Source organism: Bos javanicus, chromosome 9 (genome assembly GCF_032452875.1).
Source record: "Bos javanicus breed banteng chromosome 9, ARS-OSU_banteng_1.0, whole genome shotgun sequence".
In the NCBI taxonomy this organism is placed as follows: Eukaryota; Metazoa; Chordata; class Mammalia; order Artiodactyla; family Bovidae; genus Bos; species Bos javanicus.
This window is the reverse complement of record NC_083876.1, coordinates 91,792,252-91,816,377: the sequence shown is the minus strand read 5'-3', so window position 1 is coordinate 91,816,377 and position 24,126 is coordinate 91,792,252. Positions and strand designations below refer to the sequence as shown.

Here is a 24,126-nt window from a genome sequence, read left to right as displayed (position 1 = left end):
TAGGCATTTCCAGGCTGTTCTTAGGTCCCCCAGGTGCTGAGATGAATGAATGACAGCAGAGATGCTGTCTTATTCTCAGCTTCCTTCAGCCCTTCACACAGTGTGTCCTTCAGGCCTTCACACAGTGTATCCTTCAGCCCTTCACACAGTGTATCCTTCAGGCCTCCTCACAGTGTATCCTTCAGGCCTCCTCACAGTGTATCTTTCAGCCCTTCACACAGTGTTTCCTTCAGCCTTTCACACAGTCTGTATCCTTCAGCCCTTCACACAGTGTATCCTTCAGCCCTTCACACAGTGTATCCTTCAGCCCTTCACACAGTGTATCCTTCAGGCCTCCTCACAGTGTATCCTTCAGCCCTTCACACAGTGTATCCTTCAGCCCTTTACACAGTGTATCCTTCAGGCCTCCTCACAGTGTATCCTTCAGCCCTTCACACAGTCTGTATCCTTCAGGCCTCCTCACAGTGTATCCTTCAGCCCTTCACACAGTGTATCCTTCAGCCCTCCACACAGTCTGTATCCTTCAGGCCTCCTCACAGTGTATCCTTCAGCCCTCCACACAGTCTGTATCCTTCAGCCCTTCACACAGTCTGTATCCCTCAGCCCTCCTCACAGTGTATCCCTCAGCCCTTCACACAGTCTGTATCCTTCAGCCCTTCACACAGTGTATCCTTCAGCCCTTCACACAGTGTATTCTTCAGGCCTCCTCACAGTGTATCCTTCAGCCCTTCACACAGTCTGTATCCTTCAGCCCTTCACACAGTGTATCCCTCAGCCCTTCACACAGTCTGTATCCTTCAGCCCTTCACACAGTGTATCCTTCAGCCCTTCAAACAGTGTATTCTTCAGGCCTCCTCACAGTGTATCCTTCAGCCCTTCACAGAGTCTGTATCCTTCAGCCCTTCACACAGTGTATCCTTCAGCCCTTCACACAGTCTGTATCCTTCAGCCCTTCACACAGTGTATCCTTCAGGCCTCCTCACAGTGTATCCTTCAGCCTTTCACACAGTCTGTATCCTTCAGCCCTTCACAGTGTATCCTTTAGCCCTTCACACAGTGTATCCTTCAGGCCTCCTCACAGTGTGTCCTTCAGCCCTTCACACAGTGTATCCTTCAGCCCTTCAGAGTGTATCCTTCAGCCCTTCACACAGTGTATCCTTCAGCCCTTCACACAGTGTATCCTTCAGGCCTCCTCACAGTGTATCCTTCAGGCCTCCTCACAGTGTATCATTCAGGCCTCCTCACAGTGTATCCTTCAGCCCTTCACACAGTGTTTCCTTCAGCCTTTCACACAGTCTGTATCCTTCAGCCCTTCACACAGTGTATCCTTCAACCCTTCACACAGTGTATCCTTCAAGCCTTCACACAGTGTATCCTTCAGGCCTCCTCACAGTGTATCCTTCAGCCCTTCACACAGTGTATCCTTCAGCCCTTCACACAGTCTGTATCCTTCAGGCCTCCTCACAGTGTATCCTTCAGCCCTCCACACAGTCTGTATCCTTCAGGCCTCCTCACAGTGTATCCTTCAGCCCTCCACACAGTCTGTATCCTTCAGCCCTTCACACAGTCTGTATCCCTCAGCCCTTCACACAGTGTATCCCTCAGCCCTTCACACAGTCTGTATCCTTCAGCCCTTCACACAGTGTATCCTTCAGCCCTTCACACAGTGTATTCTTCAGGCCTCCTCACAGTGTATCCTTCAGCCCTTCACACAGTCTGTATCCTTCAGCCCTTCACACAGTGTATCCCTCAGCCCTTCACACAGTCTGTATCCTTCAGCCCTTCACACAGTGTATCCTTCAGCCCTTCAAACAGTGTATTCTTCAGGCCTCCTCACAGTGTATCCTTCAGCCCTTCACAGAGTCTGTATCCTTCAGCCCTTCACACAGTGTATCCTTCAGCCCTTCACACAGTCTGTATCCTTCAGCCCTTCACACAGTGTATCCTTCAGGCCTCCTCACAGTGTATCCTTCAGCCTTTCACACAGTCTGTATCCTTCAGCCCTTCACAGTGTATCCTTTAGCCCTTCACACAGTGTATCCTTCAGGCTTCCTCACAGTGTGTCCTTCAGCCCTTCACACAGTGTATCCTTCAGCCCTTCAGAGTGTATCCTTCAGCCCTTCACACAGTGTATCCTTCAGGCCTCCTCACAGTGTATCCTTCAGGCCTCCTCACAGTGTATCCTTCAGGCCTCCTCAGAGTGTTTCCTTCAGCCTTTCACACAGTCTGTATCCTTCAGCCCTTCACACAGTGTATCCTTCAACCCTTCACACAGTGTATCCTTCAGCCCTTCACACAGTGTGTCCTTCAGCCCTTCACACAGTCTGTATCCTTCAGGCCTCCTCACAGTGTATCCTTCAGGCCTCCTCACAGTGTATCCTTCAGCCCTTCACACAGTGTATCCTTCAGCCCTTCACACAGTGTATCCTTCAGCCCTTCACACAGTGTATCCTTCAGCCCTTCACACAGTGTATCCTTCAGCCCTTTACACAGTGTATCCTTCAGGCCTCCTCACAGTGTATCCTTCAGCCCTTCACACAGTCTGTATCCTTCAGGCCTCCTCACAGTGTATCCTTCAGCCATTCACACAGTGTATCCTTCAGCCCTCCACACAGTCTGTATCCTTCAGGCCTCCTCACAGTGTATCCTTCAGCCCTCCACACAGTCTGTATCCTTCAGCCCTTCACACAGTCTGTATCCCTCAGCCCTCCTCACAGTGTATCCCTCAGCCCTTCACACAGTCTGTATCCTTCAGCCCTTCACACAGTGTATCCTTCAGCCCTTCACACAGTGTATTCTTCAGGCCTCCTCACAGTGTATCCTTCAGCCCTTCACACAGTCTGTATCCTTCAGCCCTTCACACAGTGTATCCCTCAGCCCTTCACACAGTCTGTATCCTTCAGCCCTTCACACAGTGTATCCTTCAGCCCTTCAAACAGTGTATTCTTCAGGCCTCCTCACAGTGTATCCTTCAGCCCTTCACAGAGTCTGTATCCTTCAGCCCTTCACACAGTGTATCCTTCAGCCCTTCACACAGTCTGTATCCTTCAGCCCTTCACACAGTGTATCCTTCAGGCCTCCTCACAGTGTATCCTTCAGCCCTTCACACAGTCTGTATCCTTCAGCCCTTCACAGTGTATCCTTTAGCCCTTCACACAGTGTATCCTTCAGGCCTCCTCACAGTGTGTCCTTCAGCCCTTCACACAGTGTATCCTTCAGCCCTTCAGAGTGTATCCTTCAGCCCTTCACACAGTGTATCCTTCAGCCCTTCACACAGTGTATCCTTCAGGCCTCCTCACAGTGTATCCTTCAGGCCTCCTCACAGTGTATCCTTCAGGCCTCCTCACAGTGTATCCTTCAGCCCTTCACACAGTGTTTCCTTCAGCCTTTCACACAGTCTGTATCCTTCAGCCCTTCACACAGTGTATCCTTCAACCCTTCACACAGTGTATCCTTCAAGCCTTCACACAGTGTATCCTTCAGGCCTCCTCACAGTGTATCCTTCAGCCCTTCACACAGTGTATCCTTCAGCCCTCCACACAGTCTGTATCCTTCAGGCCTCCTCACAGTGTATCCTTTAGCCCTTCACACAGTGTATCCTTCAGGCCTCCTCACAGTGTGTCCTTCAGCCCTTCACACAGTGTATCCTTCAGCCCTTCAGAGTGTATCCTTCAGGCCTCCTCACAGTGTATCCTTCAGGCCTCCTCACAGTGTATCCTTCAGGCCTCCTCAGAGTGTTTCCTTCAGCCTTTCACACAGTCTGTATCCTTCAGCCCTTCACACAGTGTATCCTTCAACCCTTCACACAGTGTATCCTTCAGCCCTTCACACAGTGTGTCCTTCAGCCCTTCACACAGTCTGTATCCTTCAGGCCTCCTCACAGTGTATCCTTCAGGCCTCCTCACAGTGTATCCTTCAGCCCTTCACACAGTGTATCCTTCAGCCCTTCACACAGTGTATCCTTCAGCCCTTCACACAGTGTATCCTTCAGCCCTTCACACAGTCTGTATCCTTCAGGCCTCCTCACAGTGTATCCTTTAGCCCTTCACACAGTGTATCCTTCAGCCCTCCACACAGTCTGTATCCTTCAGGCCTCCTCACAGTGTATCCTTCAGCCCTCCACACAGTCTGTATCCCTCAGCCCTTCACACAGTCTGTATCCCTCAGCCCTCCTCACAGTGTATCCCTCAGCCCTTCACACAGTCTGTATCCTTCAGCCCTTCACACAGTGTATCCTTCAGCCCTTCACACAGTGTATTCTTCAGGCCTCCTCACAGTGTATCCTTCAGCCCTTCACACAGTCTGTATCCTTCAGCCCTTCACACAGTGTATCCTTCAGGCCTCCTCACAGTGTGTCCTTCAGCCCTTCACACAGTGTATACCCTTCAGCCCTTCACACAGTCTGTATCCTTCAGCCCTTCACACAGTGTGTCCCTCAGCCCTTCACACAGTGTATATCCTTCAGCCCTTCACATGGTGTATCCTTCAGCCTTTCACACAGTGTATCCTGCACCAAGAACATACCTAATCCATGGGTGTTGAACTGGATGCAATGAGAAATTCAGTCACGTATGGGCTTGTAGGGTAAGAGCTGCCCATTTTCATTGTCTTATGTAGAATCTATTTCCACAGTGTTAAGTTCTTAAGCCTCTCTAGAGTTTCAAGAAGAAAAACTAAAAGAGGATTACTATGGAGAAATTCTAGGGTAGAGAAAACTATGCAGGCAAATGAGAAGATACAATGAAGGACCAAAGAAACATTCACATTCTATTCAATTAAACAAGGTTTTGTGCCTACATGTGCTCTGAGGAAACATTCCCTGAGTCTACACTGCTGACCTAAAGTCAACTGAATGATCGAGGTCTATCAACACCAAGGCTAGGGGAGGTTCAGATTCTCTCAAGAGATCCTAGAGTGAAAATTTACGTGTAGTTTTCTTCCTATGTGTAACATACACACAGCCTAGAAGTTTAAGAAATTAAAGAAAGGTGAAATATGGCTATTCAAAAAGAATGCCAAGGATGCAGAAGTGATTCATTAGAAGTAGAGAAAGAAAAGACTACTTGGTGCTTATACATCTCCTAGGCTGTTGGAAGACTTGCCTACATGGGGAAAAAAAAAACTGGATTGATCCTTTTAAGGGTCACTGTTATCTACACTGAAATCACATGCTTCATTTTCAGTGAGTCAGATAAGATATTCTCTTACCTTCTTTTTCATAAAAGGAATAGAGAATCATGAAAACAAGCCCAGCAAGTTGACGTGTCTGGAAAACCCTTTTCTCTGCTAATCCTTAAAGATGCTACATTAATCTTTTAAACCCCCACCCAGAAGTCCTTGGCTGGCTACCCCTGTCAAGACTATCATATACCACTTCACCCGCTCCATCCCTCCCTCCCCACAAAATTAGCTTCCAGTCAACCAGTTCAAGGTTTCCAGTTCTCAGAGGAGACAGACAAACAAGCAAAAATACAATAAACAGATAATCTGGGTCAAATCCCAGCCTTGTCAGGGCTGGTTAGCTCATGTCTCTGGGCTTCAATTTCCTCACATTTACAAGGGGCTGAAGCACACCAGCCCCACAGAGAAATCAGGAGACTGGCATGAGAAAGGGCATTTGAAGGGACTACATAAACTGTAAAGGGCCATCAACAATGTAGAAGATCACTTTTGAAGTTCGGTGTGGATTATGGAATTACACCATACTAGGCTTGGCCAGCAAATCAAGTCAAGTCAAATCACCGTGGATGGTGACTGCAGCCCTGAAATCAGAAGACTGCTTCTAGACATGAAAGCTATGACAAACCTCGACAGTGTGCTGAAAAGCAGAGACATGATTCTGCTGACAAAGGTCAAGGCTATGGACTTCCCAGTGGTCATGTATGGTTGTGAGAGTTGGATGGTAAAGAAGACAGAGTACCAAAGAATTGATGCCTTTGAACTGTGGTGCTGGAGAAGACTCCTGAAAGTCCCTTGGACAGCAAGGAGATCAAACCAGTCAATCTTAAGGGAAATCAACTCTGAACACTCATTGGAAGGACTGATGCTGAAGCTGCAATACTTTGGCCACCTGATGAGAAGAGCTGACTCACTGGAGAAGTCCCTGATGCTGGGAAATATTGAAGGCAGGAGGAGAAGAGGGCGATAGAGGATGAAATGGCTGGATGGCATCACTGATGCAACGGACATGAACTTGGGCAAACTTTGGGAGATGGTGAGGGACAGAGAGGCCTGGCAGGCTAAGCTGCAGTCCATGGGGTCGCAAAGAGTCAGACACGACTAAATAAAGGCTTGACCACTGTAATTCAACAGTGGCCACTATAAAAAAACCGAATGAGAATCACCCCTTGCTCCAAAACCCAAGGGAACCGTGGTGACTACTGGTGCCCAGACCACCATGTGGCCCGGTGCTGAGTGGCCATCCACCAAAGGGTAACATCACTGAACTGCAGCCATGGCCACTTCTGTTAAGGTGTGCAAATCACTTCCGCCCTCCAGGTAGGGCAGCTTCTACAGAAGCATTTCTTATTACCATCACATTAATGGCCTTGGAAGCACATGTCAAATTACTTCTGCTCAGTGTGCCTCAAGGAGAGAAAATTGAAACTCTGAGGGCTCTCACAGCAGATGCTTTTGGATCAAATGGCTCGTAATTACTACTTGGATCTCTGAAGGGAAGTGAGTGGCAAAATCACAATCTGGCCGTCACAAAACGGGCCCACACCACAGTTGCTGATAAAAGGAAGGTCTATTAGCAAGTGAGATGAGGGAAGAGCACAAAAGACGTTCGTGCTCTTGGCTGTCTTAACAGCAGCAACATGTCACAGAGGAGGAGGTGTTCATTCCCTTCTTGGGTGGATGCCCAAACATCAGTTGATATGAAAGGGAAACAAAGACCTATCTATGTACCATCCATCTGTGCACGTACGACAGTTGTGTATGGCTCCAGACTAAATGTTCTATTTAAACAGACCAGAGTGATGGTCAAGAGTAAGCGGTTTCATTCATAGTTTCCATTAAAAAAAAAAAAAAATTAGCATTTTTCCCCCCAGTTTGGAGCTTAGGACTAGTGTGACAATGCTTCATTCACTCACTGCCACAGAAAGTTGGGACACCCCAGGCCAATTTTCCAGGAGTGAGAGCCAAGGCCCAGGGCGCCAGGGTATCTGCAATGATGCTTCTGGGGTAGCTCCCTTCCAGAGCCTCAGCGGGGGATTTGTTGTCACTATCTCCATAACAAACACATCCCTTCAAACTCTGACTGAGACGTATTATTACTCACCAAGAAGTACCCTATGAAAAGCTTTCACTTTTTTTGGCGGGCCAAAGTGTCCTTTAAAAAAACCGCTCAAATAAGACTGGCTGGATTCCAACATTAACAGATTTCAAATTAGGGTGACTCACAGTTGGACTGTTACACGATGCACCAATTAGAATGGAATATTTTTAAATACCCGTGACCCTCCTCCCTCCCAGCACTAAGGAATGACTGCCTTTCTGTGTTATGCTGGTGGACATAACACACTATTCACAAATAGATGGTTTGTGCAAGTTATAAATATTCTCCAAGAATGGTTAGCAGGAAAAAAAAACTAGTGGAATGAAATATTAATTATTCAACCAGCTACAGGCAGAATCTTAAGTCCCAGAGATATTTAAAAAAAATCAAATACCCTTCATTCTGTCTGCTACTCAATTTAAACCTAGTTATCTGAGTACTACAGGACAGAAATAATTGACACGCCATTAAAATAGCCCTCTATGTCAAAGGAATTTCTTCACTGTTGCTATCCAGAAGCAATGTTTAGTTAAAACAAATAGGGATAAATGTTTAAATATACATGCTTTAAAAAAAAATAATAGCAAATGCAATAATACTTTCCTCTCACTGGTTAGAGCACCAATGGGGCTTGTTAATTAAATCACAAGAAGATGATTTGGTCACTTGAACCCAATTTAAATAAGACTAAGCTTAATTCTAATCATTAATGACTACCAAAATTTATTTTCAGTGTTCAACCTAAGTTCTGTTAATAGAAAGTGTTTTGATTGATACAATTTCTAAACTCTCAAAGTAGGAAATTTAAATTATCACAATGCTGGAAGAGATATAACCTTAAAACCATGTGGCTTTTATTGCAGATCAAACAGTTCTTCTCAACCATTAAAGGGCTACATCTAATACAGACAAGTAATAAGCAAATTTACTAAGCAATACTATATCCTTAGCAGTGAGTCATGGGTTAAGAATATACACATAATCAAAAGTGAAAGTGAAAGCAGCTCAGTTGTGTCTCACTCTTTGCAATTCTCCAGGCCGGAATACTGGAGTGGGTAGCCTTTCCCTTCTCCAGGGGATCTTCCCGACTCAGGGATCGAACCCAGGTCTCCTGCATTGCAGATAGATTCTTTACCAGCTGAGCCACCAGGGAAGCCCAAGAATACTGGAGTGGGTAGCCTTTTCCTTCTCCAGCGGACCTTCTCAACCCAGGGATTGAACCTAGGTCTCCTGCATTACAGGGGGATTCTTTACCAGCTGAGCTACCAGGGAAGCCCAACACATAATCAAAGGTCCTAGTCATAAACTTGCCTGGGAGATATGACATGTGTACTTGGTGGGATGACTAACAGTAAAAGAGAATAAGAAGCAAACAAATAATAATGATATAATTTGATGCTGTTGCTGTTCAGTCGCTAAGTCGGGTCCAACTTCTCGCAAACAATTTTTTTAATCAAGTAAAATGTCTCGTCGACTGTGTAATTTGATCTGGATTTTGAAAAAAGCTCTGAGTGTATATAGAAATAACAGGGCAGAGAATGGAAATCATTTATTATGAAAAGTCTACCATTTTGATGGTATGATCTATAAAGAGGAAGGTTTGGATGTGGCTTCCTCAGAGTTCCACTTAGTCAAATCAGGTGGCGCTAGTGGAAAAGAACCCATCTGCAAACGCAGAAGACATGAGAGATTGCGGGTTTGATCCCTGGGTCAGGAAGATCCCCCGGAAGAGGGCATGGCAACCCACTCCAGTATTCTTGCCTGGAGAATCCCATGGACAGAGGATCCTGGCGGGCTACAGTCCATAGGGTCACAAAAAGTCAGACATGACTGAAGCCACTTAGCACACATGCAGCAAAAGGAGACCAGCCAGGAGCAGTGCCCATGACCTGGCCTCCTGGAATAGCCACCCTAGCTCACTTGACCTGCCCTCTGGCAGCTCCTGTGCTGTGAGTATGGGAGAGGTGAGGGCAGGGTTTTGAGCAGAGGTTCTCTACCCCATCTCAGGACACCGTGGGCAGGGCTTAACTATGACAGGTGGTTCAACAATAACCATGGAACTGAGCCCCTGCTCACTACCTACAGTTGGGTCCACTTCCCATGGTGGCGGAAGAGGTGGCTGTCTATGGAGTATATTTTAAGATCACCAGAAATTTCCTCATTTACCTCCCTCCAGACCCATCACAGGGTCTTAAACACTCCGCCATTCCTCAGATCTTTCAAACTATCGCCAATTCACTGAATTACCCCAATTAATTTGTTATGTAATATTGCCTACTTCTGTAAAAACACATTAAATCGTGTCTAAGCCCTTAAAATCAGGTTGGAGCCTCAACAAATAGTTTAGAGGGTTATTGGACATAAAACCCCAAGATACAATGATTTAGTGAGGAAGGAGATAAGAGAAATAGTAACACAGAAGACAGCTTTAATTGGAAGGTGTGGATTTGAAAAAGACACAAAGAAGAGGCGTGAGCTCACCCAGACCACCTTCACCCACCTCAGAATTCCATCCAGCAATGGTTCTGGGCTTTGCTTAGTCAGAAACTGTCCTGGGGACTAGACAGAGCCCCTGTGCTCAGCTCTACTGAAGGCACCAAAGGCTGCTGATTCACAGCGTGAAGCACTGTGTGTGTGAAGACCCCTGACACTCTGAGAGGAAAACGCAAGTTTGGATCCACTAAACTCTGATGACAGTAAGTACTACCCGAGGAACAGGGATAAATAAAAGTCGCTATTTTGACTTCAGTCTAGCTATATACCACTTCAATCTAGCTATATTCATGGGAAGGACTGATGCTGAAGCTGAAACACCAATACTTTGGCCATTTGATGCAAAGAACTGACTCATTTGAAAAGACCCTGATGCTGGGAAAGATTGAAGGTGGGAGGAGAATCGGATGACAAAGGATGAGATGGTTGGATGGCATCACCAACTCAATCAATGGACGTGAGTTTGAGTAAGCTCTGGGAGATGGTGACGGACAGGGAAGCCTGGCGTGTTGCAGTCCAGGGGGCTGAAAGAGTTGACACGACTGAGCAACTGACCTGACTGATACCACTTTGAAGATGGAGTTATCATTAGTTTCAGACACCTTCAAAAATAACTGGCATTCTGAAAACACCTTTTACCTACTCGGCACCATTTGAGCTCCAAATTTATTTTCAACAGGTTCAGGTAAAGATTATTTTCAACAGGTTCAGATAAAGATTAAGCATGCCCCATTTAACTTAGCATTTCTGTCATCCAAGGAAAATAAGACGGCTGCTGTCTGCAACCTCGCTTACCTCACTGGAGTTATTGGAGCTTTGAGGTAGCTGAGTTCCGGAAAATCCATGGCTGCCACTGGAATCGAATATCTGATAGACAGCAGGAGAAAAAAAGACTAATGAAGTGGCTCTGCAATATTGGTTTGGCAGTTACTTTCTCAGTATTTAAAAATTTAAGTTCTATAACATTTGACAAGATCTTCCTATCACAACGTGTATTATTTACGACTCTACTACATCTAAAGTTTTAACTTAGATTAAACTTGCTTTTTTTTCCTTCCCATATGGTTATATATATTATTTTTCTATGACATATATTGTTCAGGTCATCCTAGATCTTCTTGATGTTGGAGAAGGCAATGGCACCCCACTCCAGTACTCTTGCCTGGAAAATCCCATGGATGGAGGAGCCTAGTAGGCTGCAGTCCATGGGGTCGCTAAGAGTCGGACATGACTGAGCAACTTCACTTTCACTTTCATGCATTGGAGAAGGAAATGGCAACCCACTACAGTGTTCTCGCCTGGAGAATCCCAGGGATGGGGGAGCCTGGTGGGCTGCTGTCTATGGGGTCGCATAGAGTCGGACACTACCGAAGTGACTTAGCAGCAGCAATAACTTCTCCCCTGGAGAAGGAAATGGCAACCCACTCCAGTATCCTTGCCTGGAGAATCCCATGGATGGAGGAGCCTGGTAGGCTATAGTCCAAGGGGTCACAAAAAGTCAGATACGACTGAGCAACTTTTTACTTTACTTTACTTACACATTTCTGAAGATGCAGAAATCAGAGTTGGCAAAGCCACCAAAATCAAGTTTATAACTATTTTTTAAATGTGCATAGAAAAAATATTAGGAAGAAATAGAGCTAAATATTAAACATGGTTGTGTCTGGGTAGAGGAACTAGGAATAATTTCTTTTTCCAATTTTTATCTTCTAGATTTTATAGTGGAATACTAAACATTAAAGAATAGGCCATTTAAACATTTATACCAAGTACATCAGCTCTCAGCCCAGGCAGTACTAGTGGTAAAGAACCTGCCTGCCAAGGCAGGAGACACACAAGACTCAGTTCGATCCCTGGGTCAGAAAGATTCCCTGGAGAAGGGCATGGCAACCCACTCCAGTATTCTTCCCTGGAGAATCCCATAGACAGAGGAGCCTAGCAGGCTACAGTCCATAGGGTTGCAAAGAGTAGGACACAACTGAAGCAAATTAGCACACACAATATCAACTGCATTCAGTTATGTAAATTCGTTGTTCAGTCGCTCAGTTCATGCCCAACTCTTAACTGCAGCACGCCAGGCTTCCTTGTCCATCACTATCTGCCAGCATTTGCTCAAACTCATGTCCATTGAGTCAGTGATGTCATCCAACCATCTCATCCTTTGTCACCCTCTTTCTCCTACTGCCCTCAATCTTTCCCAGCATCAGGGTCTTTTCCAATGAATCAGCTCTTTGCATCAAGCGGCCAAGTATTGAAACATCAGCTACAGCATCAGTACTCCCAGTGAATGCTCAGGGTTGGTTTCCTTTAGGATTGACTGGTTTGATCTCCTTGCAGTCCAAAGGGACTCTCAAGAGTCTTCTCCAAAACCACAGTTCAAAAGCATCAATTCTTCTGAAAGAAGCGCTCAGCCTTCTTTATTGTCCAACTCTCACATCCATATATGACTACTAGAAAAACCATAGCTTTGACTATACTGACCTTTGTCAGCTTTATAATATGTTGTGTACCTTTGTCAGAGCTTTTCTTCCAAGGAGCAAGTGTCTTTTAATTTCATGGCTGCAGTCACCATGTGCAGTGATTTTGGAGCCCAAGAAAATAAAGTCTGTCATTGTTTCCACTGTTCCCTCATCTATTTGCCATGCAGTGATGGGGCCAGTTGCCGTGATTTAAGTATTTGAATGTTGAGTTTTAAGCCAGTTTTTTCACTCTTCTCTTTCACCTTCATCAAGAGGCTCTTTAGTTCCTCTTCACTTTCTGCCATAAGGATGGTATCACGGGCATGTCTCAGGTTATTGATATTTCTCCCGGCAATCTTGTTTCCAGCTTGTGCTTCCTCCAGTTTTGCATTTCGCATGATGTACTCTGCATTTAAGTTAAATAAGCAGGGTGACAATATACAGTCTTGACGTACCCCTTTCCCAATTTGGAACCAGTTCATTGTTCCATGTCCATTCTAACTGTTGCTTCTTGTCATGCATACAGGTTTCTCAAGAGGCAGGTAAGGTGCTCTGGTATTCCCATCTCTTTAAAGAGTTTTCCAGAGTCTGTTGTGATCCACATAGTCAAAGGCTCTTCGGGCAGTCAATGAACCAGATGTTCTCCTGAAATTCCCCTTGCTTTTCCTATGATCCCACAGATGTTGGCAATTTGATCTCCGGTTCCTCTGCGTTTTCTAAATCCAGTTTTTATGTACGGAAGTTCTCGGTTCATGTACCGTTGAAGCCTGGCTTGGAGAATTTTAAGCATGACCTTTCTAGCATGTGAAATAATGCAATTGTGTGGTAGTTTGAATATTCTTTGGCATTGTCCTTCTTTGGAATTGGAATGAAAACTGTTCTTTTCCAGTCTTGTGGCCATTGCTGAATTTCCAAATTTGCTGGCATATTGAGCGCAACTCTTTAACAGCATCATCTTTTAGGATTTGAAATAACTCAGCTGTAATTCCATCGCCTCCACTAGCTTTGTTTGTAGTAATGCTTCCTAAGGCCCACTGACTTTACATTGTACATTTCCTAATACTGCACAGGAGGCAGTGATCAAAACCATCCCCAAGAAGAAGAAATGCAAAATGGTAAAATGATTGTCTGAGGAGGCCTTACAAATAGCTTTGAAAAGAAGAGAAGTGAAAAGCAAAGGAGAAAAGGAAATATATACCCTTCTGAATGCAGAGTTCCAAAGAACAGCAAGGAGAAATAAGAAAGATTTGAGAGACTAGCACTGAAACATGTATATTACCATATATAAAATAGATGACCAGTGCAAGCTCAGTGCATGAAGCAGGGCACTCAAAGCCTGCGCTCTGGGACAACTCAGAGGGATGAGGTGGGGAGCGAGGTGCAAAGAGATTCAAGGCAGGGGACACATTTGCACCTATGGCTGATTCATGTCAACGTATGGCAAAAACCATCACAATATTGTAATTATCCTCCAATTACAAAAAATTTTTTTAAAAGCCTTAAGTGAACAATGCAAAGAAATAGAGGAAAATAATAGAATGGGAAAGAGTAGATATTTCTTCAAGAAAATTATAAATGCCAAGGGTACATTTCATGCAAAGATGGGCACAATAAAGGTCAGAAATGGTATGGACCTAACAGAAACAGATATTAAGCAGAGGTGGCAAGAATTACACAGAAAAACTGTACAAAAAAGTCTTACTGACCCAAACAACCACGATGGTGTGATCGCTCCCCTACAGCCAGACATCCTGGAGTTATATAAATACCAACACTACAATTAGCTTCACATCTTTTTAAAACAAAAATGTTCAACCAAATGCTTTTGCTTCTCATAAAATTTTACATTAAGGACATTTACCATATATGATGGGGTAAAGACTATATTAGGCTTATATCAAATTAGCTAAATGTCAACATTTTATAAGCAAATTACCAAGATACTTATTGTTGTCATTTAATTATATAGAATTTGCTATCTTGATTAAAATGAGAATTTGTCTCAAAGACATTATTTAAACTTCACAGAACTTGAATTCAAAAAGATGAGCCGAGCATTAGCTAATGGTGTATCAGTTCAGTTGCTCAGTCGTGTCTGACTCCTTGCGACCCCATGAACTGCAGCACGCCAGGCCACCCTGTCCATCACCAACTCCCGGAGTTCGCCCAAACTCATGTCCATTAAGTCGGTGATGCCATCCAGCCATGTCATCCTCTGTCGTCCCCTTTTCCTCCTGCTCCCAATCCTCCCAGCATCAGTGTCTTTTCCAATGAATCAACTCGTCACATGAGGTGGCCAGAGTACTGGAGTTTCAGCTTTAGCATCAGTCCTTCCAAAGAACACCCAGAACTGATCTCCTTTAGAATGGACTGGTTGGATCTCCTTGCAGTCCAAGGGACTCTCAAGAGTCTTCTCCAACACCACAGTTCAAAAGCATCAATTCTTCCGCACTCAGCTTTCTTCACAGTCCAACTCTCACATCCATACATGACCACTGGAAAAACCGTAGCCTTGACTAGATGGACCTTTGCTGGCAAAGTTACGTCTCTGCTTTTGAATATGCTATCTAGGTTGGTCATAACTTTCCTTCCAAGGAGTGAGCGTCTTTTAACTTCAGGGATGCAATCACTATCTGCAGTGATTTTCATTTATAACCAACAAATGATTAATTTCACAATTGAAGTACAAATAGAATCACAATTTTTAAACATGATATCCTTTCTGATTGTGAGCATACAAAAATAGTGGCCAAGTAAAGGACTGCATGTATTTTTGCTTTCAATCAACCAATCCACTCCCTACCACTTCCACCTTTATTGCTTTAGGGTTATAGATAAGTCATAGAAGTTGATTCTCTCCCTGCTATTCACCTGTTTCATGAAACTGTTTCACAAGTTAAATGTGTATATCTATATAAAATTAGAGAATAAAGTTCATAAAACGTGACTCTCTCTGCCAGCATATTCAGAATAACAGCTGTCAGAAATAAAAACAAGAACTTCCTTGGACTTCATCACATTTTCCCTATTTACTTAAACGAACAGCTCATTTTGTGATAATTTATCTTTCCAAGAGTCTTACAAAAAATAATAATCCTAAAACATACCGCTCAGCAACGTAAAAATCATTATCACATACTGTATTAGCAGCATTAGGAAATATTTCAGACATGAGTAATCAAAACGTTCCCAAAACAATTCACTATCCATGGGCCACCTTTCAACAATATGTGCTCGGGCTATTTTTACTTGGCATGTTTAAATAGCCGCTCATCCTCTTTCTAGGATAACAGGCAGCAACAGTGATCCAGTGCTGGAGGATCTAGGTAGACCAAGCCCCAGCCTTGACTCTCAGCTGCCTCAGGAACAAGGAAAGGAAGTGACCTCACCTCTCCCTGTCTCTGCCTTCTCATCTGTGATAAGTGATGACACAACGCCTACTTCGTGTCATACAGATGAAGTCAGCAAAGCGTCCGGCACTATCAACAGAGTTCAGTTGCTGTTATTCTATTATTAATTGTACATGTTGATTATAACAGAAAATCTATGACAATTACTTAAGGGCAATGACAAGTGCAGATGCTTTTCTGATGAGTCTTACCTTTGCGTTCCCACGCACTGCAGATGTAGGGTGTGAATACCTCTTTGGGAGTACCAAAAAAGAGAGTGAGCAACTTGAGTGTTTTCTTTTGGGGAAAAACATTTAGTGCTGAGACTGCATCCCTTTGAAGCAACTTTGATCTCATTGTGAAGGCTGGTGAACATTTATGATTCACAGCATATCGGGGATTTCCCACTTGGTCTATTGTCCCTCCCATGCTGAGCAACTCACCTGAGTTATAGAGGGTCTTTTCTCCTTCCCTTTTCTTGCAAGTGTGTCCAGGCCTTTTAATGAAGAAAACAACCCCTTCTTGTGTCTTCCCCGCTGAGTCAGCGAGAGAGTTCTTTTCCGAAGGGCAGAGTCATCTCTAGAACACACCTGATTTAAAACACAGTTTAGAAACATCATAAAGTGCGTTATGTCCTAACAGGAATAAGCCCTGCTTGCTATAAATGTTAGTTGATCAGCTGCTCTTTGCAACCCCATGGACTGTAGCCCTCTAGGTTCCTCTGGCCATGGAATTGTCCAGGCAAGAATACTGGAGTGGGTTGCCATTTCCTCCTCCAGGGGATCTTCCCGACCCAGAGATCGAACCCAGGCCTCCCTCACTGCAGGCAGGTTTTCTACCATCTGAGCCGCCAGGTGTTCTGAGCAGTCCCCAGAGTTATTCCAAGTCTGACATAGCAGAGGCACATTCACCAGAGATCTCTTATCGAGATAACGTAAGTCTAGCTACCACAGTCACATCTCTCCAGGGTGGGCAGTAGGGTTGGCAGAATCACCTTCAGACTCCAGACTGAGCCAATGCTATCCACAGAAGCCACCCACGCAGAAACGATCTCACAAAACCCAGGGGAACTCTCGGCAGAACAGATCAAAGCACCTTCAATCAGCCCTTCAATTCTTCACACCACTGTCGCTGTTCCTCAGGGATTCCACCCTTTTGACTGTACGAGGTGGGACAGACAGAAGGGCAGAGGCAGACGGGAATATATAGTAGCTGGGTACTTGCTTGCATGCTCAGTCGTGTCCGACTCTTTGTGACCCCCAGAACCCCCTGGCTCCTCCATTCACGGGATTTCCCAGGCAAGAATACTGGAGTGGGTTGCCATTTCCTTCTCCAGGGGATCTTCCCGACCCAGGGATTGAACCTGCATCTCCTGTGTCTCCTGTTTTACAGGCAGATTCTTCCCATTGCACCACCTGGGAAGCTGGATTCCACGAACGAGCAGCAGAGAAGCTGACACTCTACAGCAGGAAGCCAACCCTCCCTCCCCCAGCACCGGGTCCCTGGGTGGCCCTGGTCAGTTACTGGGTTAAGTCACAGCAGAGCCCAGTGTCAACCAGCTGGAGAAAGGTGAGCTTCCGCAGCGCTCCCTGCATGCCGCCGAACCGCCTTCCTTGGAAACTTACCAGAGCATGGAAAGAGGAAACTGACAAGATGCCCAGCCGGCCCAGGGCCAGCTTGGAGGGGCGGCTGGCGGCAGCAAGGAGGCTCTTGGGGTTCGGCAACTCCCCGCCCTGCAGGCTGGCCAGATAGCAGCGCATCCTGAACAGATCCATGTGAAACTTCTCCAGGTTCTGCTCCCATTGCTGGATCTGTTTAATCAAGAATAGGATTAATTTAAATAAAAATGAAGCGTTTTCACAGGTCAAATTGAAAATGTGACCCCTTTCAGCAACTTTAAGGAAAAAAATCATTTTAGCTGGTGTTGCATGGCTCAAATGAGCCTTCCCTCCTTGCCCCATCTCAAGCCCTCCTGCCAAACCCAATGGGGTCAGATAGCACTGTACTTCATCAGGATGGCCAAAGACAAAACCAAACCAGTGGTCCCGATACAGTGCCAGGGCACAACCTTTGGAGAACTCCAGAGCTGAAAACCATGCTGGCTTAAGGCAGGATGCCCAACTCTAAGTCAGTTACTTCACTTTGTTACATTTACATTCACAGCCTCTGATCTTAAACCAGAATAACCGAATTGCACACAAACAGATGCGGGATGAATGGAGGCAGTGTCTGCACATTTCTGTACATTCTTAGAATGACTCACGAAACAAGAAAAAACAGATGAACTTCAGGCATAAGGACAAACAGAGCTTTTACTCCTACTTTAAGTATTCTGGGGAAGAATCACCGTCTATACAGCTTTATTAAGACACTTATAGGGCTTCCCTGGAGGAGGAAATGGCAACCCACTCCAGTATTCTTGCCTGGAAAATCTCCATGGACAGAGAAGCCTGGCGGGCTACAGTCCATGGGATTGCAAAGAGTCGGACATGACTGAGTGACTAACACAGGGCTTCCCTGGTGGCTCAGTGGTAAAGAAGTTGCCTGACAGTTCAGGAGACACAGGTTCAATCCCTAATCTGGAAAGACCCCATATGCCTTGGAGCAACAAAAACACATATGCCACAGCTATTGAGCCTGGGAATAATTACTAAAGCCCACGCACCCTGGAATCTGTGCCCTGAAACAAGAGAAGTCACCACAATCAGAAGCTCATGTATGCCAACTACAGACGTGCCCTCACTCTCCACAACGAGAGAGGAAAAAAAAAAAAAGGCCTGTGCGTCAGTGACGACTCACCACAGCCAAAAAATAATTTTTTTTTTAATTTAAGACATATATAATTATTTACAATATAAAACTTTCTATGTATTCTTCAAAGTGAATTCATAAATTGGTAAAGAAATAAAAACTCTGGGGGCCACTCTCCTTTCTTCCAAGGATGTCAAAGTATATTACATGTAAGCATTATCTTCATTTAGACATAAACGAATAGGCAAAGAAAGGCTCTAGGAAGTTGCCAACACAGAGATTCAGAACAGAACAAGAAGTAGGGCTTCACAGAGTGTTCAGAGGAATCTCGAAATTCAAGGGAAGGTCTGTAGTGAAGACTTAACAACGATTTCCCATGAGAACTGTGTCATTTCATTTGCAGCAACTGCATCTCCTGTTTTGCCGAGCTTTGCACCCAAATAGATCCTAACCTTTCACAGTACACTTTCCAGGTCAATCCCTGATCCTGGATAAATGATATTTTGAAGGATCTCTGACAATGAACACTCTGTTTCCCTCATCTCTCTCCAGAGAAAGGCAGAACAAATTCTGGGTGCTCTTTAGAGTCCCTCTAAGTTCTCTGTATCTATTTCTTAGGAAGATCACTGCACACCTTTCTACATGAAAGAAATATGATGGCTACAAGATCTAAACAAGTAATTTGTTGATTTATCATAGTTTGTCAGCAAAACAACAAAATCTCCCAGAGTGCACTGAAAAACCTCAATCTCTAATCTAACTTCACTGAAGACACTGTATGACCTTGCTAGTGATGTAATAGCCCACTGACGTCAGCCTTGAATCAATACCAGTATGACCTGATGGCTTTTAAAGACGAAAATCCCCAGGTTTTTACCTGATGAGCCTACTCATTAGGTATGAGGCCCAGGAAAGCAGACATTTAATTTAAAAGCATCTGTAGCAATTCTGGTGCCCAGCCTGAGTGAGGACCACTGTTTCAGATTAACATGGCAGATCAAATTGAACAGCAAATCTCTCTGTAGTCTTATATTAGAGAATTCTAGATTCCAGCAGTAATGGATGGGTATTATGTAACCACAAACTACATCGACTGGAAACTATAATACCCAGAAAAAACTATACTCCCAGTTCTGTCTCACAAATATCTTTACAAGCTAGTACCTGAAAATCCACACTTGTAGGCGCATTCTTTTGTCTTTTAATAACATGCAGATATTTCTCGGTTGGGTAATGTATTCAAGCCTATCTCTCATTTATAACTCCATGTGAAACAGCTAATGAGATACTTTTTAGGCGTTCTGGAGAGAGCGGAGGTATGAAAGTCAAAGAAACCAGTGAGTTATTGGGTACCAGACAATACAGAAGCCCACAGCATCCACAGAGGAACAAAAAGACAAAATAGCAAATAAAATAAAACCCAGGTCCAGGCCAAACACTTTAGATCAGGGAAGGTGACAATCTCATATTATCACTGACTTCTGCAGTTTACAAAGCTTTTTTTAAAAGGCATCACTGAATGTATTTAAATGACTATACATCAAAGCATTACTGGAAAGAAAAGACAGCTCCATCCTAAACAATACACAGGGAACCTCCAAATTCCGTCAGAAACATTTTGTAATCTTTAGCACACCCAGACCTCTCTGCTCAAAACCCTGGGACAAAATGCAGGTAAGTTCATAGGAGGAATATGGATTCTGATGCTTAGGCTTGTTGAAAGAAAGAAGGGGCTGGGAGACTCCAATAGCCCAAAGCAGATCCTACAAAGATCAAGAATTTTGTTAATATATGTGACTATGTTTCAAGAGACCTAGTATCTCAATCAATACTGCACATTATGGAGAGCATTTTTAATCTGAACTTAGTAGAAAATGCAATTGAGAAGGGACTTCACTTCCATTTCAATGATGTTTCCTGTCGTCATCCTTTGTAATGGTTAATTCTATGCATCCACTTGACTGGGCCACAAGGTGCCCAGATGTGTGGTCAAGCACTAATCTGGGTGTTTCTATGAGAGAGTTTAGGGATGAGTTTAACACTTAAATGGATAGACTGAGTAAAGCAGACTGCCCTCCCTCATGTGGGTGGGCCTCATCCAATCAGTTGAAGGCCTGGCTAGAACAAAAGGTCTGACCCTCCCCAAGCAAGGGAGAATTCCTCCTCCGTGATGGGCCTCCAAACTGGGGTGTCAGCTTTTTTCCTGGCTTTTGATGACTAGAACTGAAATATTGGCTCATCCTGGGTCTCAGGCCTGCCAGGCTTCAGATGCAAACCACACTGTCTACTCTCCTAGGTCTGTAGCGGGCTGACTCACTGCAGATCTTGGGACCTGCCCATCTCCATACTCACACGAGCCAATTCCTTATAATGACTCTCTTTATGAGTATATTTTTTACACATCGTATTGGTCCTGTTTCTCTGGGGAACCCTGACTAATACCACCTTCATTCCCAAAGTGCTCTGTGGTAGAGTTAGCCATCATTAGTCACACATCTAGTGCATGTGTAAGGACAATATTTATCTTGTTTTAAAGGTCATGGTTCTTTATGGACAGAATCAGTCAGAGAAGTTAAATGAGGATCTGAGGTTGGATAAGTAACAATGATTTTTCTTTCCATAGACTCACCACAGTTGTAGAGAAGGACATGGGAGAATATGCAGGTAAAAGTCTGGTAAGGACATGGATTCAGGTGCTTGGGTTAATTGGAAAGAAGAGAGAAGTACAAACACCAGACCCACGAGCTCAATACAGATCTTGTAATACCGGGAATGCCAGTGGACACAGGCAGTGAGGGCTGCCAGGCCGTCACTCCTCAGCAGAGGACACTGAGGCTCAGGAAGGAGGTGACTTGACCAGGGTCACACAATATGCTGCCCTTCCAGGCTGGCCAAGGCCCAAAGCTGATCCTAATGGGAACAACACGTGGGAACAGGCTTCCACAGAGCACTTGGAACACAGCCCCCGAGCCCAGGTCTTCTTGCTCATAAGGCTGGTGTTGTACACTGTCTAGTAATTACTTTGCAACTTTCATTTAAATTTTCATCTAATCATCAACCATATTTCTCCCCACAAATCCCCAGGTGTTCTATAGAGAAGCTGTAAGACTATCTGCTCTCTCATTTGGGTGAACATCTTGCCTCTCAATTTCCTATCAGCCTTGATATTCAAGTTTGGCCCAAATTCAACGTAAGATTAACTAAAAGGAAAACATGTTTTTTATCCCTTTATCCCTCAAACGATGAGATAAAGATACATTCTTTTTAAACGAAAGAGAGAAACAGAAGACAGTTTTGTATCTATCATACATGCTACCTCAGAAAATGTCTTCATCATTATGAAAACAGTAATATCATCCAATCTCACATTTATCACAGAATTTCTAGAGATTTTTTTCCTAATATGATCAAAAATGAAAATGCCCCAAATCAGTTCCCTTAAACCAAGACAGTTTCCCCCCTTCTTTCTACATTCTACTGAGAATTGTGCCTAGACATTTTTTTATTTCATCTGGACATGAAAATTAAAACTCAACTGCTATGTAGCTTGAGCTTTCATTTCTTAGCACAAAACACAAAATTAATATGAATGCAAAGGAAGTTTTATCCTTCATTTGTAAAAGAAAAATTATTAATAAAAAAAATTGAGGAAAACTCCCATTATTTAGCACTGATACAAACACAATGCAAAAATTTCCTCTTTATGGCTAATATATCTATATTTATTTAATGAGCTCAGAAAGGCTATGGTCCACTCTAGAAAGTGGGAGGGAAAGGAGATGAAGGCTAATGCTAAAAATAACAGATGAATAAGTGATGCATTAAAAAGATGACAAGTACATTCCTGCCACACCCAACACTCCTAGAAAAATATTTTCTACCGTTTGGCCATTTGATCACAGTATTCAGTCATTTGTCCATTTCTAAGTTGGTCCTAAAAGATAATTCGTTTTTCCTTTTTTGGCAGAGTAAGTTGAAAACCTCCCATACAATATTTTCCAAGCACTAAAACCGATCTCCACAGAAGAACCCAGCTAGTAACACAGAAAACACTGGAGTTAACTGGTAGTTAGAGCAACCAGCTACTGGTTTAGAATATTGGTTATGTTTTATTTTTCCCTTTGAGATGTTCACATGCCATCAAATTCATTTGCCAAATGCATTCATAATAAATATATTTCCCATCATATCAAGCTCAAACATTCAAGTTAAGAAAACAAGCAAATTAAAGATTAATTTCTACTTGACACAAAACTGTGCATCACCTGGTTCCTTAGTGAGCAAAGCACAATCTGATTCACAAATCTTTTTGCGAGGCTGGATCCCATTAGAAGTGCGGATTTGTGTTCAAGCTCGGACACTTGACACTGTGTGATGACATTGGACCGTTTCCTGCATCTGTCCCAGCGTCTACACACTCATCCATCAGATGGGTGATACAGACAACCTGACCATGTGGAGTGACTGTAGAACCACACAGAATCCTGGCCTGAGCAGTCCTGAGTGGTAGCCTTGGAAATCATGAGGATGAAGAGTGAAACAGGAAAGGAGATGCTCACTGGTGAATGAAAGAGTGAAGCCCCAAGCAAAGGAGCAGGAGCTGGTGAGGGGCTGGGGTGGGGACCAGCCCAGGGAAGAGGGAAGGAAACACAGGAGTGTCCACGATCTACCTGGAACCAAGTACCAGGGAAACAGATGGTGGGGAGGGGCAGTTACTCATCCCTTAGGAGCTCTTATTTCATTCTAGGAGTGACCTTATACGCAAAGGGATAATTACAAAACAGTGTGTGAGATAAAGAGCGGCCCTGAGAATTATCGGAGCGTAGTAGGTCCCTGATGGAGGGGTGGGGAGGGCGGTCAAGGGCAGCTCCTGGGAAGAGCTAAACCCTTCATCACAGACAGGCAAGGATGAGTCCAATGATGGGGGAGGGGACGGGGCAGTCTGCAAGCAGGCATGTGGTCCACGTGGGTCCTCTCTGCCTGAGGGAAAATCCAAAGAAAGAAGTGGAACCCACAGGAAGCTTGATGTTGCAGCTAAAGGTCAAGGAGGGGAGCTGTCATCAGAGACTTTATCTTGTAAGCAACAGGGAGCCACTGCACGATTTTTAATCCCAGGAATCCGATGGTCAGATTCTCTTATTAGATGCAAACCACTCTGGCCTTGTGTGGCCCAAGCACCTGAGGAAGGGCAAAACCTGCAGCCTTAGAGAGAAGAGAGAAGACAGTTCTGCTACACCTCACCTCTCACAACCTACCCATCATGTGCTGAAAATTCAAACTGCCAGGATGACTGCATCATTTCAGAGCACTCTGCCTTGGCTCACGCCAACCCCTGGCCTGGAATTCCCTTTGCTATTCCTCTCCTGATTAACTCCTCATTCTTTGAGAAGCAATTCGAGCATCGCTCCTCCAGGAAGTCCTCCCTGACTACATATGAGGCTGAACTCCCCATGTGTCTTTCACAACACTCTGGAATATCATCTACTCCCAATTCATTCTATTATGTCAAAATTATGTGCTTAGCTGTCTATCACCCTGCTTGACTAGGAGCACCCTGAGGGCAAAGACAGCATCTTCTTCAAATTCCCAGTTTGCACGCTCACCTGGCCCGGAGTCTGAACTAACTGAATGTGAACTTCCATCCTCAGCACCTCCTGTACGTGCCACCCCCTCCGGCCTGCTGCAGGATGCCTTGTCCTGCCTAGCCCCTGGTAACCTGGCCTTGTCTCCCTCAAACCCCCTTCACAAATACTCC

General features: G+C 44.5%; 1 protein-coding gene across 4 annotated transcripts in view; it reads right to left on the bottom strand.

The window, feature by feature from the left end:
* TIAM2 (TIAM Rac1 associated GEF 2) overlaps positions 1-24,126 on the bottom strand; it is a 239,432-nt gene that overhangs the window by 78,520 nt on the left and 136,786 nt on the right. For all 4 annotated transcript variants that reach the window (XM_061428385.1, XM_061428388.1, XM_061428386.1 and 1 more), the window contains 3 exons: positions 17,246-17,431; positions 16,064-16,210; positions 10,568-10,639 (listed from right to left, as the gene is read on the bottom strand). In XM_061428385.1, the coding sequence (XP_061284369.1) occupies positions 10,568-10,639; positions 16,064-16,210; positions 17,246-17,431 (405 nt within the window). The remainder of the gene's footprint in view (positions 1-10,567; positions 10,640-16,063; positions 16,211-17,245; positions 17,432-24,126) is intronic.